Below are 19,220 nucleotides of genomic sequence, written 5' to 3'. Positions count from 1 at the left end.
AAAGTTTGAATGTCCTGGCGGCAGGGGAGGTGACCCCTACGTCGGATAAAATTTAGGGTTTCGAATGTTAGAAGAGTTTAAGTTAACGTTTCGTTTAATGCTAGGATACATTTTAATGGAAATTGTTTAAACATCGAGCCAGTTTAATAAAAGCTTCTCGAGACACAAGTTGAACTCTCCCATATTCTATATGCGCGTTTATAAATAGGCAGAACGGCTAAAAAGGTAAAAGTGGTTGCCATCTAGCGGCGAAGACAACGAACTATTTCACGACAAACTTGAACGTTTTACCACCAGGTATTTTTTACATTTTATTTTTGGGAAAAGAATTTTTTTCTCGAAAATGCGTAGGATTTCGAGGGTATGTGTATTCACGAAAAATGATTGTAATCGACCCCCACAACTAAAAATAATTTTTTCAGAATGATTTGGAATTTTTTAATTTCGTCGGTGAAGTTCACTTACTCGAATTGTTTTCTCGAAAGTTTGGATGTCCAGGCGGCAGGGGAGAAGAACCCCTACGTGGCGCGATCTCAGGTGGCTGATAGGGGCAGCCGCTGGGATGGGATGCGGGGATGATTTCATCAACCTGAGAAGGCTGGTGACCGCATCCTCGCATGGCATCCCGAAGGTCGGAGCGAAAGCTCCCGCGGACCAAACACCGGTATGAATGTGTTACGTGTGTTAATGTGTGTGTGAGTGGACTGAGGCATGGGATATTTGCCGCGGGTTTTACCTAAGACGACAGAGACTAACAAGACGTGGCCGGCGGCTTAGTCCCATGTTACGGGGCCGCGGGCGCTGGTGACCAAGCGCCTGCGGTTGAGTGGGAATGCGGTGAGAGGTGTGCCTTCCACCGAGAAGGGCCTGAAAAAGCACAGCGCGGCGGGGGACTCTGTGATGGCTCGCTAGAGTTCCAGGTCCCTCGCCAGGCGCTTGAGGATGGTCACCGTGAAGTTTTAGCCGGTAAGAGTCCGGTATTACCAGCCAGCCCTGCCTTCGGGAGGGCCCGCGGGTGTCCATGAGAATTTACCCACGTACCCAAAAAAAAAAAAGAAAGACCCACTCCTACTGTATTATGTGATAAGGTGAAATGAATTCTTACACTCCATTAACAACAATAACAAGGAGATCTATATTTTACTACAACGCAATGCATCCTGTCTTTGGTTAGTTACGCTGTATTCTCACGCGGCTTGACTCGATGAGTCTTTTACAGTAAGCTGCGCGCGCAGCCGTACGGTTAGTTTACACAAGCAGCATGCGTATGCCCCATGAGCTGCAGTGTGGGCGAGACTGCAAGTTCGACCCCACAACCTTTTAGCCGTTATGCTTACTTATAAGCGCTGATCTTAGAAAATACGGGAGAACTCAACTTGTGTCACGAGAAACCTCTATTATTCTGATTCGATGTTTACACAATTTCCGTTAAACAAAATATTAAATATCTAAAGCGAACACATTCGAATAACGATTAAATGTTTGTTTAACAATTGTTTTTCCCGTATTCTAATAGCGAAACGCTTTAAGGTGATTTGAATTAATCGATGTCGTTTAATGAAATAATAATTGACCTGCAATGCGTAAAGAGCGTGTGCCGTATTTTTCTTTTGTGTAAATATTTATATGGCGTGTTACGAGCCGCGGTCACGTAACGGACGCGATGCAAAATGCATAGAAAAGTGCACGGTACACACGAGAATCAACTTGCCATGGCGTCGTAGACGTTACGTTCACCTCGAATACCAGATTTCATCCTTATCCATTCTTTATCGTGCATTTTCGATTCGATGACACATATAAATAAAGGATGAGATTACAGAGGATCCTTTAAAGAAAAAATAATTTTAATCCGAGTTTAACCCGATGTTGAATTTTTTCGTTGCTGCTGTATCTATTTTCTCGTAATATTTACAATTCTGACAATTATTTCATCGGTATTTGCAATATAATATGATCAAGGCGGGATTTGGTCGATTTGTGTTTAGACTATATTAAACGATATTGTATTACAACGAACATTATTGAATGTCTAGTATATACAAGAGAAACGTATATCGATGTTTGGATTACATAGCAGGTGGAATTTTTAAAGAACTGTTATCGTACAATCTTTAGGCGATAAAATTTGATTTGTTAACTTAGAACTCGTCGCGCTAACGCTCAACATCTGGGTTAACGGAGGATTAAATATGTCGATACTCGAACCATGTCCGGTACAATAGCGTTAATTATAGAGATTATTTGACCGATCAGTTATTTCTGGTTAATACAGAAGAGATTCTCTATTACGGATTTGCTGAAGCCAGATTACGAGCTTTTCGCGCTGACAATAGTCATAAACGCGCACGATTTACAATTTTAAATCGTTACTATCTCTTTTATACATTCCCTCGTTTAGGACTTTTTACAAACTTAACATCTAATCCCTAGAATTTACAGACTATTTTTCGTAGACTAGACAAGGTGAATTGGAATAAAACAGCCTTCGACGTTCGATTGTTGTTAAAAAAAAAATATTTTCTTAGCTTCTTCTGGACCTCGAATGCTGTTTGTTGTCAGATTCTGGTTAACCGTAGACGCAGAAGGCTCCCAAATGATAGTAACTGCTTCGAGCTGTAGATAAGAAACATAATTTTAGAAACTACTCAAATAAACATAAATTTTGTCTATTTTCTAGATTTTTATTTCTATAAGAGTGTCTGTGGTAATTATTTACTTTAGCGATTCCTCACCAATTTCGATGACCTTGAAATATGTTGTCAAGGTCGCTGTTATGAACATTTTTCTCTATACATACAGGGTGTTCGGCTACCTATAGTAAAAATTTTAATGAACGATAGTAGAGGCCACAATAAGATGAAAATCAAGAATACTAATTTGTTGATGGAGGCTTCGTTGCAAAGTTATTAACATTTAAAGTTCCGCCTGTAGAATGACAACCCGCTAAACAGCTGCGTTCGCGCGGACGGTTGCGGCAGGCGAGTGCTAGTGGTTCTCACGCAGCATGAAAAATTCTACTTACCGACATTATCGACAGCCTTAGATTTTTGTCCACTTATGGGAATGGGAACACCTTACGTTGAATAAGATTCAACTTGTCTTATGAAAATCCAAAAGGGCATATCAAAACTCGCCCAACGAGATTTTCACAGAGAAAGGGTGAATGTCACTTTCAATACACAATGTTGTGCACAAAAATCACCCACACACGATTATACACGCCCCACGATTGTCCACAGTGTCCGCAAGAGTCCACAAATAATCCTTTCAGGCACTAACCACTATGCAATTAAATAAACACGCACCGCGATTATGTTATTCGTGAATGTCTACGTGTACGTGTATCACGATTCTTCCGAGTTACTTACGAATAAAACTGTTATTAATTTTTCAAATACACTTCAATTTAAAAATGTAAACAGGAATTTAATAAGTATTCGCTGATTGTTTATATCACTGTATTTCTTACATGCTACTTAATACATAACTGAATCAAATATGCCTAAAATGTGTCGCGTGAACTAGCTTGACTGATACTGTTTTACGTCTGACTAGCTGGCCGAACACGTGCCGATGCTGCCCTTTGTCTCCGCTGTGTGTGAGAGAGATAAGCGAGGCGAGTGACGTAGAATCGGGGCCTGTTCGGCATATGTTTCTCTGAACCTCGTCGATCGATGGCACAGTCAGCTGCTAGTATTGTTACATTCTTCGCCGTGAACGTAAATCGATGCGAAAATTTCATTTATCCTACGATTCCGTTTTATATTCTTAAATTGAAGTGTATTTGAAAAATTAATAACATTTCTATTCGTAAGTAACACGAAACAATCGTGATACACGTACACGTAGACATTCACGAATAACATAATCGCGGTACGTGTTTATTTAATTGCATAGTGGTTAGTGCCTGAAAGGATTATTTGTGGATACTTGTGGACACTGTGATTTTTGTTCACAACATTGTGTATTGGAACTGGCATTCACCCTTTCTCTGTGAAAATCTCGTCGGGCGAGTTTTGATATGCCCTTCTGGATTTTCATAAGACAGGTTGAATCTTATTCAACGTAAGGTGTTCGCATTCCCATAAGTGGACAAAAATCTAAGGCTGTCGATAATGTCGGTAAGTAGAATTTTTCATGCTGCGTGAGAACCACTAGCACTGGCCTGCCGCAACCGTCCGCGCGAACGCAGCTGTTTAGCGGGTTGTCATTCTACAGGCGGAACTTTAAATGTTAATAACTTTGCAACGAAGCCTCCATCAACAAATTAGTATTCTTGATTTTCATCTTATTGTGGCCTCTACTATCGTTCATTAAAATTTTTACTATAGGTAGCCGAACACCCTGTATGTATAGAGAAAAATGTTCATAATAGCGACCTTGACAACATATTTCAAGGTCATCGAAATTGGCGAGGAATCGCTAAAGTAAATAATTACCGTGTCTGTTGTTGCTCTGTGATCGTTCTCAATTTCTTTTTATTGTGCACGGTTGCACTGTAGTTTCAGGGCAAATGGTTGATAAATAACGTTTATAAATTGCGTGTAACTTACAACAAAGGCCGGCATATCGATTCGAATAAGACATCCCGTAGCTACCGCAAGCAGGCTGGCCAGATTGATAGGGTTGGGAACCGAGCACGTTACCGCTGCAAAAGAATAAAGTTTTAATTGTGCTATTCTGGATGATGATTTATCGTATCCAAGATGAATCGCGAATTAGGTGACGTGGTAAAATTTATCGTTCGAACAAGTACTCGTAAATCGCTTAGAATTGCGTCTCGAGTTCATATTCACTATGGTCTAAAGAAAGGAGTTGTGGCGTCGCCTCCCATGCTCGCCACCAGAGGGGCCGCGCTCTCGCAAGCGCTCGACCGACCCCTCGGTTGCTATTATATGTATACATTTCTCGATCGACTTCCCAATATCCCAGCCATCTAAGGCAGGGCCTGCTAGAAAGCCTTACTGACGAGTCCACTAGCAGGCCCGAACGAAAGGTGCCCTTCCTTTCCTTTTCTGTCCTCCTACGATTCTCACGAGTTCCTACTCGCAGCAAAGCTGTGCCATAGTATGATTTTTAAAATTCCACTCTCCGTCTTACGAAAATATACTATCGCGTATTAAAAATACTAAAATTTTAGATGCGTGTAGTTCCGAAGCTAACTAGTGCTTTATCCATAATCGAGCCATTATTAGAAGCGGGAAAGCTTTCTCTTTAAAATGACTTTTGGTTTTTGTCGACCCGACTTCCCATTTCCGAGATATCGTAATTTATGAAAATAGGTAATTTTTTTAATTCGATTATTTCTGTCTCCGTCTTACGCGTCGGACCTCTTTCTCGCACGTGAATCGCGACCGTCGTGACCGAGTGATCCACTTACTTGCCAAGGCCGTAGTAAGAAAGTTCGTTGACCTCGCGACGTAAACAAACTTCGAAGCCTATATGTATAATATCTCCGGAACTAGTCACCGCATCGACTTGGAATAAAAATCGTCATATCTCCGGAATTAATTACGCTATCGACTCGTACGAACGCTCATTGTAAAGGGCATTTCATCCTCTATCTTATGAACATAATGTCTATTCCATTTTATGCTGTCTTCTATGTTTATTTTCATATTTACTTTGACATTATGTACCCGAAGAAGTTTTAGCAATTCCTATTGATCGTACGACTGGTGTGCGATAAAACTGGTTTATAGATGTTGGTTTGTCTCTTCCAAAATAGAAAGTTTTCTTTCCTTGACAAAAACCATCGATGCGTTTGTTTCGTTTCGCGTTTCGAAATACAAATCGAGAGGGTGCAGATGTGTCCCTTCCTTGGCTTGTTAGGCGAAGAATCGGATCGATTGGGTGTGAGGGTACGGGACGAACTTTTCGTCACTGAACTTTTTATTCAGAATGTTTCTTTCAAACTGTGCAGACATGCCTTCCAAGTATTTTAAATAATATTAAAGCTTAGTTAAAAGGAATTTCGAACAGATTGTTTTTTATTCCACCACTCATTTCCAATAATAAATTCTTCATTTAATTGAAAATGAATTTAAATTTGAATGCAGGATGTTTCCGTAATTACTACCCATTTTTTCCTAAGTAATACGCGAAATCTCGATAGGTTAATGAATTTTTTAAACCAATACCCTCGCGAATAACCGTCAGAAATATTCCTGAAAAATTTTTATTCCCCTTTTCGGGGAGAAATATAGGCGACACCCGTGTTCAATATGTCGACGGTAATAAGCTACCGATTGACAGGAAATACTCGTGAAACTCGACGAAAATTTATAGAAGCTACGGACCGGATTCAATACGCGTTACATTTCGTTTTCTTTTTATTTGAGGGGTCCTCGAAAAGCGGCTCGAAACGTCGAGGCACGATGTACAGCAAAGCCACAAGTTTTCCATGAGCTTTCCACTTTCAAACTTCGAACTCGTTCTTTTCTAAAAATAAGTGCATATTTACGCGGGAACTCCGTGTTCGTTCCAAATGGAATTCAACCCCTTTGCACCGGAAACCAAATGATTTGTAATATTCTTCGGGCTCGATTCGCGTAGAGGAGCTCCTTAAGCAACTGTTCGTGGTTTAGATTAACCCTTAAGTGGATTATAGTTTAAACCAATAATTATTTAATATATGTCAATATAGTTATTTGAAAATTTATGTAATCCTCCATTATTTCATTATTTTTTAAATGCTTTAAAGGAAAATTAATTTCCATTTACCAATTTGGTAACAATCAACATTAAGCAAAATAATTCAGTTGAGATTGAGAGTCCAATTAAGGGTTAAAACCCAATTGCTGATTACAATGTTCGAAAGACATCGAATGCTCGCGAATCTTATTCATCGTCGTTCGTTCCCAAGAACAGTTGAATTAAAAAATTTATTTATAAATAACGAGAGGTAATCGTGAAACTACTCTCGCGACGATTCGATAACACGTTTAGGGGAGAAAATTTGCCACGCTCCGGCATCCGGTTTCGAGTCGAATTGAATTTTGGAGGTGCCTCTACCGGTAATAAAATTCTTACCTTGGCCCGTAGTTGCAAACGTAATTCTTGGTGTAGCCTCGAGCAGGATCGTAGTAGAAGGAGTATCCACAGCCCAAAAGGAACGTGTCACCCCAGACGAGCTGTAAGCAATTTTAAATTTTCCTCGACAATTGACACAATTCCGGATTTTTTACTCTGTATCGTCAGGGAAACTCGTTCTTCTGAATTCTGTAACCATTCTTTGCTCGTTCCTTGGATATACGTGATTCGTAATTGCATGTATCGTCATCTATCTTTTTAGTAGAAAAATTAATTTAGCAAAGAAATTTATTTAATTTTGATTGGAGTTAGTTTTTTACGTTTCTACAATCCTTTTCTTACGTTCGAGTTTTACTAATTCGCTAATAAATTGTCTTTAAAATATATTTCTGCATTTTTCAAACACACTATTGCATATGTAGAATTATGAAATATTGTAGGTAAATTGTAGCAATTTTTCTGCAACGTTTCGTAGATACCAAAAACTACCAACTTGAGTATAGTGGCCAGTTTCGTCGCTGTAACCGGTATGATAGTGCTGGACTTCTTTGAACCAATCCGAGATTCGCTGTCGCCAATTTGGAACGTCGTCGTAGGGTCCCGGGGGCCTCGTCGTCCACGTTCGAGCCATATTTTGCCCCACTGCGAATCGATCTATGGACAAACCACCATTCTCCGATCAATAATTTATTCTCGCGAACTTTGAAACAAAAATTTCAGCTGAAATACCGGAGAAAGCATACTCAAACGATTCAACGATTCAATGTTACCATTTTCCAAAGTACCAAACGAGAAATTCCACCGAAATCTCAACCAACGCGAAAATAAACTTTACTCACGAACGTTCCTCGAATTATCGTGGATTTCCGCGCATCTATCCGCCCACCTCTGCGCGATTGCAGCCAATTCGTCGTCCCAAACCTGAAATTATTAGCAAACTACGGAAATTCGAAGAGACACGTGTTACATTTAGCCATATTAAGGTGGTATTGTTGTCTAAACTGTCATTTATTCGGTCCTTGTGATTTTTTTTTAATGATAGGTATCCTGTTTTGTACCGAGATTGTCCAGATATATTTACACATCTTATGAGCATATACAGTATTTTTTTCATTAAAAAATATTAAAAATTGTAGGATTCGTTGGTATTCTTCATTTTGCAAACGGATGATGCTCCTATCGTGCAATAATCGAGTGTGCATCGACGATCAGAGGAGGCGCAAAAACATTTTGTACGGTCCGTAGTAAATTATTTTCCATCGTGAGTCGTCTTTTGGGGGGAGATGTGGGTGGGGGAGGTTCGCGAGATATTCTCGAGAGCGTGTCTACGGGCGTATTAAAAAGTACCTCACGGAAAATGCAGCAAGAAGATTAAGCGAAGCAGCTTCTTACCATTTCCTTCATATTCGCAGCGGCTGGCTGTCCATGAATCTGCCCCAGAGCCACTAGCTGTCTCAGACGATTATGCTCGTCCAAGATGGCCTGTTTCTCCTCACAAGATAAGCCGACGTGTCCTGGAAACGACTCGATTAGAGCGCCATGTGATCAGTTGCACGAGCATCCCTGGGATTTCAACGTTTCGTTGACTAACGAGTCACACGATTCGTTTCCGATTTGTCGATTTAACACTGGCACTACCGGAAGTGATCAAAATTATATTTTCGATGAAAATAATAAAAAAAGTTACTCGACTGGATTTTTAAGAATATACCATACTTTTCTATGAGGGAATGAATAAACATTTATTGCGTTAAACATTGCATTATACATATCCTCGAGTATCTATCGTTTTAATTTTTTCAATACAAATAAATACATCATAATGTTAGTAGTTCTAGTGTTAAAGATACAGGGAATACATTTTAAAAAAATAATATTCCCGAAATCGAGAAATTCCTTGATCTTTGACGACCATCTTGTCGGAAACAGGAAATCCTATAAAATTTACTGTCTTTTGTTAATTTTTCCCAGGATACGATACACTTGTAAGTAAATTAATCGAAGGACATATTTTGTGTTCAGCAATTAATCTCAAAATATCTAAGGAACCACACCCCATTTTATTCTGTGAAGCACAACACATGGATCTCAAAATTGCATAAAAAGAATGATCATTTAACAATCCTTAAGAAGTTTAAAACTATTTTTGCAGAGTATCGAGAGTCGATTATTTTACCAACTTTCAAAATATTTTCTCTTGTACAGTTTCTATTTTCATTTACCTCAAGTGTCACTTCTTTTCGATTCTAACTTCTAAACGATTTTTCCCTAATAAATGTATAACTATAATAAAACGTTTGAATCGTACAAACGTAAGTTTATCCTTATCATTTGTAAGTAAACTAATTGGTCATATTTCATTTCATAAAGCACGATACATGGATCTCAAAATTGTATAAATATAATGATCTAAAACTATTTTTGCAACTACAGTGAGGAGCAAAACTGAACACACATACGACACTTTAACAAAAATAATTTTTTATTCAATATTTGCATGTAGAATACAAGAGAAACAAAATAGTTAGTATTAGGTTGAAAGGTTGAAAGTTTATGGACGAAATATTAAGCGTACCAAAATCTGAAATGTTTACTCAAGATTAATTGCGATGCAAAACTGACTACACGAACAAAAATTGTATGAAACGAAATAATAATGATATCACAAATGTTAAATTTGTTTGAAGAACCAGAAAATTGCAGATAATACTAAGTATTTTATTTTCTTTGTATTCTATATGCAAATATTGAATAAAAAATTATTTTTGTTAAAATGTCGTTTGTATGTTCAGTTTTGCTCCTTACTGTATTTACAATATTTTCTCTCGTACAATTTTTACTTTTACTTTCCACGCGCGTTACTTCGATAATTATTTACTTTAGCGATTTCTTACCAATTTCGATGACCTTGAAATATGTTGTCAAGGTCACTTTCACAAGATTTTTTCTCTATACATATAACCGCCGCTCAACCTTAGTTTCCGAGATTTTCCTTCAAAAAGATCGCTGCTACTACAATGAATTCTGTCTATACGTACGTGACTGTGACAGCGTGTGTGTAAGCGTTCAATCGCCGATTGTTTATTCTTTCTATAGATACATCGAGGCAACCGGCAATGGATGCATATAACGGATATACTTAAAAACTCGATTCAGTAAAAAAATCTGACCCAAACCTTACTTAAACCTAACTATTCTACCTTGTAATTAATATAATGGATTAGGTTCAGGTTAGATTTTCTCATACCGGTCACGCATTCATCTTCTATTTCAATTTTCTTTATTAATATTATCCAATATTAGCTTGACACAATATGTCGTCATGATTTTAATATAAGAATTTCTGCATTTTTTGATATAATGGCAGACATTTTTCCAATTTCTGTTAATAATAACGACAATAATAATAATAATAATAACAATAAAGAATAAAGTTTAATATTTTATCTCCAATTCAACCCGAGGCTAATTCAGGCATAAAATTATTTTTGCAAATATGTAACATGTATAAAGAAGAAATCTTCATGACAGTGACCTTGACAATATATTTCAAGGTCATCAAAATTTGCAAAGAACCGCTAAAGTAAATAATTACCGTTACTTCTTTTCGTACTAAACGATTTTTCCCCCGCGAATGAATGAATAATAATAAAACGTTTGTTTTAAGATGTAAGTTTATCCATATCGTTGGTTAATTCGCAACGAAGAGGATTCGAACGGCCATCGACGGTACACGAAAGTCTCCGTGGACTCGCGGAATCTTGCCACCCCATTTTCCCTGCATCCTAGGCTCTCATCCGATTTCTCGAGCTGCTGGATTGCCCAACTTGCCGGAAAACTTTTTCCGGGAATCTGCTTTAACAGGGGCGTTCCTTCTGTCTTTCCGCGAGACGGTGGAGCGAAAGTTCCACACCGTATTCTTTCCCCTTAATAACTTTCAGTTCTTCGACGAAAACGAGGTTCCCCTGATTCCGACGTGTCCCGTCGTTTCGTCGTCGAATGCAAATTTCCTTCCTCGCTCGGAACACGGAATCGGGAATCGAATTTCTAAAATGTGGCCCTTCACGATCGCCGCCATCTTAATTTCGACATTTTACATTTTTAGAAGCCGTGGGAGACGAATTTATATTCAACTGTCGCTGAAATACAACTCTCTTCACACTTTCTACACCTACGATATTTATTTTTTAATCTATTTTATTCAAAATAAACTCGTTCGAATACAATTCTAAAAACGAATTAATATACGGGGTCGTGCTGTTATTGTTATCATATTTTAAGCTTCTACGATTAATTGACTTTGACTTTGGCCTGAATTATGTTACTTTTAATGCTAGTAATTAAAATTTTAAAAGAATTCGTAGTCATAGTGCTAGACAAAAATTTCCTATATGACCCACATAGTGTAACTCTTTTGCATCCCTTCTGTATTACTCTTGTAAGTTATATTTACTAATCTCTTTAAATTATGTTACTTTAAATACCATTCAAATTGTACAAGAATTTGTAGAAATAGTACTAGATCAAAATTTCTTATATGACCCACACAGTGTAACTTTTTTGCATTATTTTTTACCCTTTTGTATTATTCTTTTTCGTATTACTTTTATAAGTAATCTTTAGTAATTTCTTTAAATTACATTACTTTAAATACCATTAAAATTGTAAAAGAATTTCTAGAAGTAGTACTATAAAAAAAATTTCCTAATGGCCTACTCATAGTAACACGATTTCTTTTTTAACACGGTTTAACGGTTTTCGATGCACGGTACTTTCCCATAAAACATTTTCGATTTGGAACCGTGGGTGGGTATCGCGAGTTTCACGGAACATCGACGAGCATAAATGGAGCGATACGTTCCAGTAATTCACTGCAAATATTTAGATCCCGATTGTCGCGGTTTAAAGCGACGCGTTCCTCGGGCGGTGAATTCACCGACGAACCGTTCGGAATAATAATTCGGTCCGTCTTGTTGGCTGCACGGATTTCCCGTAATTAACTAGCAGCTGCTTTAATTCGCTAATGTAATCGAATTTCGCGGCCGCGCATTCAGCCGCCCGGGGCTGAATGCGCTATTTTTAGAATCGAATCGATGCCCGGCGTCCTATCGAAATGTAATAGATTCCAATTTTCTCCCCGTAAATAATGCACGAACTGAATTATTCACGAGCTGGTCTGCGGAACGTGGTACTGAAAAACGAAGCCGGGAAACTTGACCGTCGCGTTTCGTTATTTCTTTTTTTCTATCCCCATTTTCTTCCAATCGTTAAGGGAGGAAACCACTGTGACGGCTGGAAATAAAGGCAATTTTCAAGAATTTTCTGGCCGTAACTATCGAAACTTTTTTTGATATATGATCAACGTTTTCGAAAGTACGTTTCTTGAACTACATCTTTTAAAAGTTCCGTATAAAAATATTAATTATTATAGCCATAATTTTCATTATTTGTAATAATCCTGAATAGCTATCGTTAAATTGGATCACGATTAAATAAGTTGCCCGTTGGATCACTTTAGTCGTCTATCGGTACATTTCATTCACACCATTTGTCGTTCTAGACTAAATACTCTTGATTAACATAGTTATCTCGATCAAGACACTTTCCCATTCATATAAAACCTTTACCACAGCAGAAATAATAAAAGAGTTTCAAACGAATGCCCCGAAGTACAGAGCAGTTACTTTCAAACGTTATACATATTACATTTCCTACATCTACTAAATCTTCCGTAACTTTGTCAGTTTTGCGAATTTTACTTTAATATTTTAGGGGATCATTCTTAAACCCTCAAACATTGAAAATTTCGATTATTTAAATCCGTCGCAGTGGTTTCCCCTCGTAAAATAAACGCAGACAGTACGAATAATTGACAACATTGTGTCTGGCAGAACTGGTCGAGGATTAATAAAAATAAATTAAAAATTAACGGTATAGCTAGTGGTAGAGTCCATTACGAGGAGGCGATTTTTCAAGGTTACTTCGAATCCGAGAACGAATTAACGAAAAAATTTAACTGTAAGATAACAGTTCCGACGAAAAAACTTAAGTGCCACTCACGAAAGTTGATATCGTTAACAGTAATAATTTATTTCTAGGTATCTTTCCACGATTCTCGAGATAAATTTCACGATCGGTGGTTTCGAAACACGGCTGTTCCGGGTTCGAATCGTTTCGTCGTGATAAAATCTAAGATTCGTCGCTGTTTACTGTTACCGTCGCTATTTTTTTTTCCCATTCCGATTCCCATAATTGGCTTGAAATTCAGGGGGAAGACAGACTCTCGCCGCTCTAGCAATTACTAGAGTTTTCGAAAACAATTTCTCTTTCCATTAGCTTCGTTTAAAATTCAAGCCCCCTCTCCGAGGCGGCCGAATTTAATTGCGGAAGAGTCGTCGAATTCCTCGTTAGAACTGGGAATACTCGAGTTTTTCCCTGTAGTTCGGTGAATATAATTCCTATTCGTATTTATTTTTCCCGTACATCGTTTTTAAGATAAGCTAATTCTGCATCGTTCCGTCTTTTTTGTCTTCGTTAAATAAAGTCTTTCGAGAAACCTCCAACGGTACCTGAAAGGTACGATGAGTATTATTAAAAAATATGATACTGATCTCGATATTATAGTAAGGAGCAAAACTGAACACACAAACGACATTTTAACAACAATCATTTTTGATTCAATATTTGCATATAGAATACAAAGAAGACAAAATACTTAGTATTATCTACAATTTTCTGGTTCTTCAAACAAATTTAACATTTGTGATATCATTATTATTTCGTTTCGTACAATTTTTGTTCGTGTAGTCAGTTTTGCATCGCAATTAATCTTGAGTAAACATTTCAGATTTTGGTACATTTAATATATCGTTCATAAACCTTTAACCTTGATAATTACTTCAACACGTATAGACATAAGTACTTAATACTACATTTTCGTAATACTCTGGTGTAATAGAATACCATTGCTCTTGCACTCTATGCTACAAATCAGTTATCGTTATTGGGGGAACATTATATTTATTTTATACCTTCATTTTTAAGTATATCCAGACATTTTCAATCGGGTTTATGCCTAGCGTTTGAGCAGGCCATTCCATGGTTTGAAATAGTTGACTTTGTAGTGAATTCTTCACACTGTTCGCACAATGCCTAGGAACGTTGTCATGTTGGAATACAACATCAACTCTGATACTGGCATATTATCAATTGTTTCTAGTAAATTTTGTTCTAAAATATCCTTATACGTATACTGGTAAACCGTATCTTCTATTCGATGTACTAATCCTACATCATACGCAGTAATACATCGCCACACTATAAGTGACACACTACGAAATTTCATTGTTTGCTTCACATGACGTGGTATAAGAGGCTCGTCTTGCTTTTTCCATCACCAACAACATCCATCCGATGAAATTCGATTGATTTTTGATTCATTGGAAATAATTACTTTTTTCTATTGATCCATATTCCAGCTTAATGGTTTCTTGAAAAATTTAGACGGGCCTTGACATTCTTTTTTGATAGGACAGGTTCTTTTTTTCTTCTTCATTGCTGTAAAATTGGCTTCTTTTAATGCTCTTCGAGATGTCCACTTACTAATTTCCTTTCCAACATCGCTTTCTAACAGTTTTATTTTGTCAATTTTCTCTTATCCTGACAAGATAATAATTTTGGACGGCCTCCAGAAGATGCAGGGATTTCATTACATTTTCTCTGTATTGTATCTACAACTCCTTGACTAACAGTAAATTTTCTAGCAATTACTTCCGTTGATAAACTCAATTTTAATTGGAAAATGATAGTATGTATTCTTTATATCTTTAGATAATGATTTCATAACGTTATATTGATGCGATTCTATTGCTCCAGTGTATTGCAAAACTGTAGTATTAAGTATACCTAAACGTATTGAAGCAATTATCAAGGTTGAAAGTTTATGGACGAAATATTAAGTGTACCAAAATCTGAAATGTTTACTAAAAATTAGTTACGGTGCAAAACCGACTGCACGAAAACGAATTGTACCAAGTGAAATAATAATGATATCACAAATGTTAAATTTGTTTGAAATGTCAAAAGATTGTAGATAAAAACTAACTAACAAATATTCAAAAAAAAATTATTTTTGTTAAAGTGACGTATGTGTGTTCAGTTTTGCTCCTTACTGTATTAGTAAATAATACATTTTAACAATGCATTTTTTTTAGAATCATCCACATAATAATATAATTTAACTCAAACGTTCACGATTCCTGCAATATAATAAATTCGATAATTACAATTATACACCTTTGCTGGAAATGCTTCGTCTGGACACCGTTAAAAACCGAAGGATCCTCGATATTACTTTGTTATTCAAATTAGTAAATAATAGTGTAAACTGTCCATCATTGTTGGCATTGACAAATCAAAATACAGTGTATACGACCCCGTAAATTTCTGCATTATGCAATACACATACGAATGAAATAGATCTTTTTAACGTATTTCTAACCACCCCTGAAAATCCAACAAGTCTTACGAGTCGATATTTTTGTATTTTATATTCCGTTTTAGCCGTATAAGATTCTAAAAAAGGCATTGCCCGTTAAAATGTATTATTCAAGAATACTGTAGGAGATTTTTATTGAATATTTGTGCCACGAATTGAAAGTGTTATGTTCGAGAAGGAATAGGTAACCAGAGACAGCGAGACAACAGGGAGAACAAAACGAGTGATTGTGAAAGACAGACGTGATTCTTATATGATATTAATTTGTGTAAAAAGATTGTGTGTTTGGTGTGTTTTAAATTCGTTTATATAATTATATCATTTGTACATTTGTTCCAAATACAATTCTCTTTGTTAAGTTCTAGAATAATATCGAGATTAGTAAAGTGGCATTTCTTAACAATACTCATCGTGACTTTCAGGTTTCTCGAAGGACTTTATTCAAGTCAAATTTAAAGATGAATCGATGCAGAATTATCTCGTTTAAAAAACGACGTACGGGAAAAGATGAAAAGAGGGGGGCTCCAGGTCTGTCAGAAAATGCAAATGACCAGGAAACATTGAACAGGAGGCAACTATTTGTTTAACGAGCTGCAAGTCCATTCCCACGAAATCCATTTAACCGGGGACTACGACATAGAACGTAGTCAACAGGTGTCGGCCGAATCGTTACGTACCGGCCAAGCCCCGCTCATTTCCGGTGCAAAAAGAAACTACCGACGCGTCCACTCCTGCCAACCGAACCACCGTCCCCGTTTAACATTTCGATTCGCTCGTCATCCGCGGAAAATAACTCGATCACTTTTCGACGAAATTATTTTCTCTACCATCGATTAATATTCTCTGAAATAAAACGAGAAATTTTATTTCGTCCCTCGTGCAAAATTCGAGATATGTATATTTGAATTTTTCCTGAGGGTGGTCCATTTTGTTCAACGTCAGAAACACTTCACGATCGAATTCGGAATGGTTAAAAATCACAGAGGCCCGAATTTCCGATTGGAAGCTTTTCGAAGGGGGCCGGAAAAGCGATAACTGACGCTCGACGGAGTTTATGGGACACCCGAAAATTAATGGAAGCGATAAATTTATGGGGAGAAGACCTGGCAGGGAACCGTAGCCGGAGGAAAAATAGATTAATTCGTTCGAGTAACGAGACGCGTTAAACGTCGGTTATGTCTGGTCACGTTCTTATCGGACGAACGTTGTCCGGAGGCTGATGGAAGAGCTGAAAATCACGGAACCACCGAGATTATTCAAATCGTTTCTAGCGGAGATGAATCATACGAACTCGAAACCCGCGTCAACGCGACTGGAAACAGACAATGACCGGAATTCTTCGACCCTTATTGTACGAAACGTGGTATCTGAGAATGGTTTGCACAGGTGACACTATCACTTTTCTGGGTTCTCCAGAAAAACATAAAATTACTAAATTTTTTCGTAAATTATACATTTATCTGTTTAAAGAAATTTGTATTATTTCTTTCGTGGCTCTGATCTCTCATCTAATTACTTCTTTATATCTATTGCTTTTAATATTCCTAACTATTCGGTTCTGTTTACTCTTTTATGAATTTTTCGAGAACCCTCGTTGCTCTGCCATTTTGCGATAGTTTTCGTGTTTTCTCTATTCTACATTTTTACTATTATTCATCTTACTACCCAACATTGCCAATTAAAAATATTTCTTCGTATTCAATGTCTCTAATTTTTCAAACTATTTGATTCTGTTCACTCTTTTTCAATTTTTCGAGAACCCTCGTTCGTTGCTCTGCCATTTTACGATAAATTTCGTATTTCTCCATTCTATAATTTTTACTATTATCCACCCAAGTACCATTGTTTTTAATTTTTGGAGCCATCCGATACTGTTCGCTCTTTTCTCAATTTTTACTCACTCAGTATCGTTTTCCCGGCGCACGATGGCCACGAATTATCCGCCAGGCCCGTCGAGGCGACGATCAACGTCAACGTAATCCGGACCACGTTTCCCGCGAGTGCCATTTTGCCGTGGAAATTCTATCGGCGGTACCCCCAGCCGATTCCCAGCCCCCTACTGAAAACCGACGATCCCGTAGCAGCTGGTAAACCGGTAGGATCCTCTCTCGAGAGAATCGTTCACACCGTACGGACGATAAAACCGGCCGATTTACGAGCCTCTGTTCGTAATCGAGCGACCAAGAGACACTTGGAGAGAACCGGTCCTTGGAACCAGGCGAACTAATAGCTGATCAGGCTCGATCCGACGCCTTTATATTCACCTGTCTCGAGGCTCGCACAATGCAATTGTCCGCGCTACTAGTTCCTCATGGTGGGGGACTCTTCACCTGGGTCAAGGTGACGGGGAACTCAAGGTCACCAGGTCGAAGGCCAACAAACTTGACAGAACTTTTTATTACCAAACCCCTAAAAGACGACCCTTTCTAAATTTTCTATTCCTAACAAACGAGAAATTTGCAAAGAACACCTTTGGAATTTTCCGGTGTCTTAAATAAATTTTTTTAATTTTATTTTATTTATTCAATAAACAGGAAGCTCCACTAGCGTACAAAGTAGTAGTCCATGATAATCAAAATAAGCTTACAAAAGTAACTTGAATGCGAATTAGGTAAACAATGCAGGGACAAAATGTTAAGAAAGTTTACATACACAGTTTTTGAATGATGCAACAGTACTTGTAAAAAAATCCACGATTGTTACAATAAGAGTTCACGATTAGACAAAGATGAAAATAAACGTAAAAATTGAAAAAAATTGCCTTTTCTCTGCAGTAGAAAATGAACCGTTCCATTTAGATTAAAGACACTGTTCTACGTTTTTGGAGGACTCAACAAACTCGATGCTCGATCTTATGTCCAGGAATGATTAGATCGAAAAAGGGTAAAGGTTAAAATTTCATCCACGATCGTTTTTTAGGGGGTTTCGTTGCGAGGATGATGTTTTCTGCTCGCAAAATTGGGGGCCAAGAAGTTTCGAGACTAACGCGTTTTAATAATTAACGGATCCTACATGCTCGCCGCCGTATTACAAGATTAACGACAGTTTCTACCAATGCGGGCTTGAATATAAATTCGGCGAGTTTAGACCAGAGAAGCCGCGGAGGAGGCAAACTTTCGAGAGTCTCTGTGTTCTCTAATATAGTGGGTATAATTATTCGTAGCCGAGTAATTGCATCGATTCACCTGGTAGGGGTGACTGATTAGATGCGAACTATGCTCCTCCCGCCTTCAAATCGTTTCTAGTTCCGGTGTTTTATTCTAAATAACCGAGATCGACTCTAGTTTGCAAATAATTACGTCGCAGGCTGCATCAATTGCGGAGCAATTGTTACTATTCAGGTACAGACCTTGCTTCTGTATTATTTTCAAACTATTATAGTAAATATTATTCTAATTAAACTGAATTAATTGTACAAAGTAACATGGCCAATTTCGTATAATTACGACTTCGAAAAATATTTTATTTTATTTTTTATTTATTACATAAGCAGCAAACGCCATTAGAATACAAAGTAGTAGAACATGGTAATCAAAATAAAGTTACAAAAGTCATTTTAAAAGGTTTGAAAAAAAATGAAAATCCAAGGTGGTACAATAATATTGTTTCCTCATCATAATACTATTTTTCTCGTTTCTTTCTATCTAAAATTAATTTCATACAAATTGGATCTTCCAAATTTATTTTA

The 19,220-nt window shown here is 37.4% G+C and overlaps 1 protein-coding gene across 2 annotated transcripts; it reads right to left on the bottom strand.

The window, feature by feature from the left end:
• Positions 1-1,968: 1,968 nt before the first annotated feature.
• On the bottom strand, positions 1,969-17,694 carry LOC122401244 (venom allergen 5-like). 2 transcript variants are annotated; one of them, XM_043403249.1, is made up of 7 exons: positions 17,434-17,694; positions 8,428-8,549; positions 7,875-7,956; positions 7,529-7,689; positions 7,036-7,136; positions 4,557-4,651; positions 1,969-2,616 (listed from the first exon to the last, which is right to left on the bottom strand). In XM_043403249.1, exons 1-7 carry the CDS (start codon positions 17,537-17,539, stop codon positions 2,570-2,572), a joined length of 714 nt encoding a protein of 237 aa, XP_043259184.1. In that variant the 5' UTR covers positions 17,540-17,694; the 3' UTR covers positions 1,969-2,569. The 2 variants fall into 2 exon arrangements, with proteins under 2 accessions (XP_043259184.1, XP_043259185.1); XM_043403250.1 differs by lacking the exon at positions 7,875-7,956.
• Positions 17,695-19,220: the final 1,526 nt, after the last annotated feature.

This window comes from Colletes gigas, unplaced genomic scaffold, assembly GCF_013123115.1.
Source record: "Colletes gigas isolate AHSC1104 unplaced genomic scaffold, ASM1312311v1 Colletes_gigas_Sc00023, whole genome shotgun sequence".
Lineage (NCBI taxonomy): Eukaryota > Metazoa > Arthropoda > Insecta > Hymenoptera > Colletidae > Colletes > Colletes gigas.
This window is presented reverse-complemented; position numbering and strand designations above follow the sequence as displayed.

Coding starts and splice junctions, on each gene's coding strand:
- LOC122401244 (XM_043403249.1), bottom strand. CDS start 17,539: ATGGCACTCGCGGGAAACGTGGTCCGGATTACGTTGACGTTGATCGTC. Junction 8,550..17,433: donor CGCCGGGAAAACGATACTGA/GTGAGTAAAAAT, acceptor AGTCGTTTCCAG/GACACGTCGGCTTATCTTGT. Junction 7,957..8,427: donor CTGCGAATATGAAGGAAATG/GTAAGAAGCTGC, acceptor TAATAATTTCAG/GTTTGGGACGACGAATTGGC.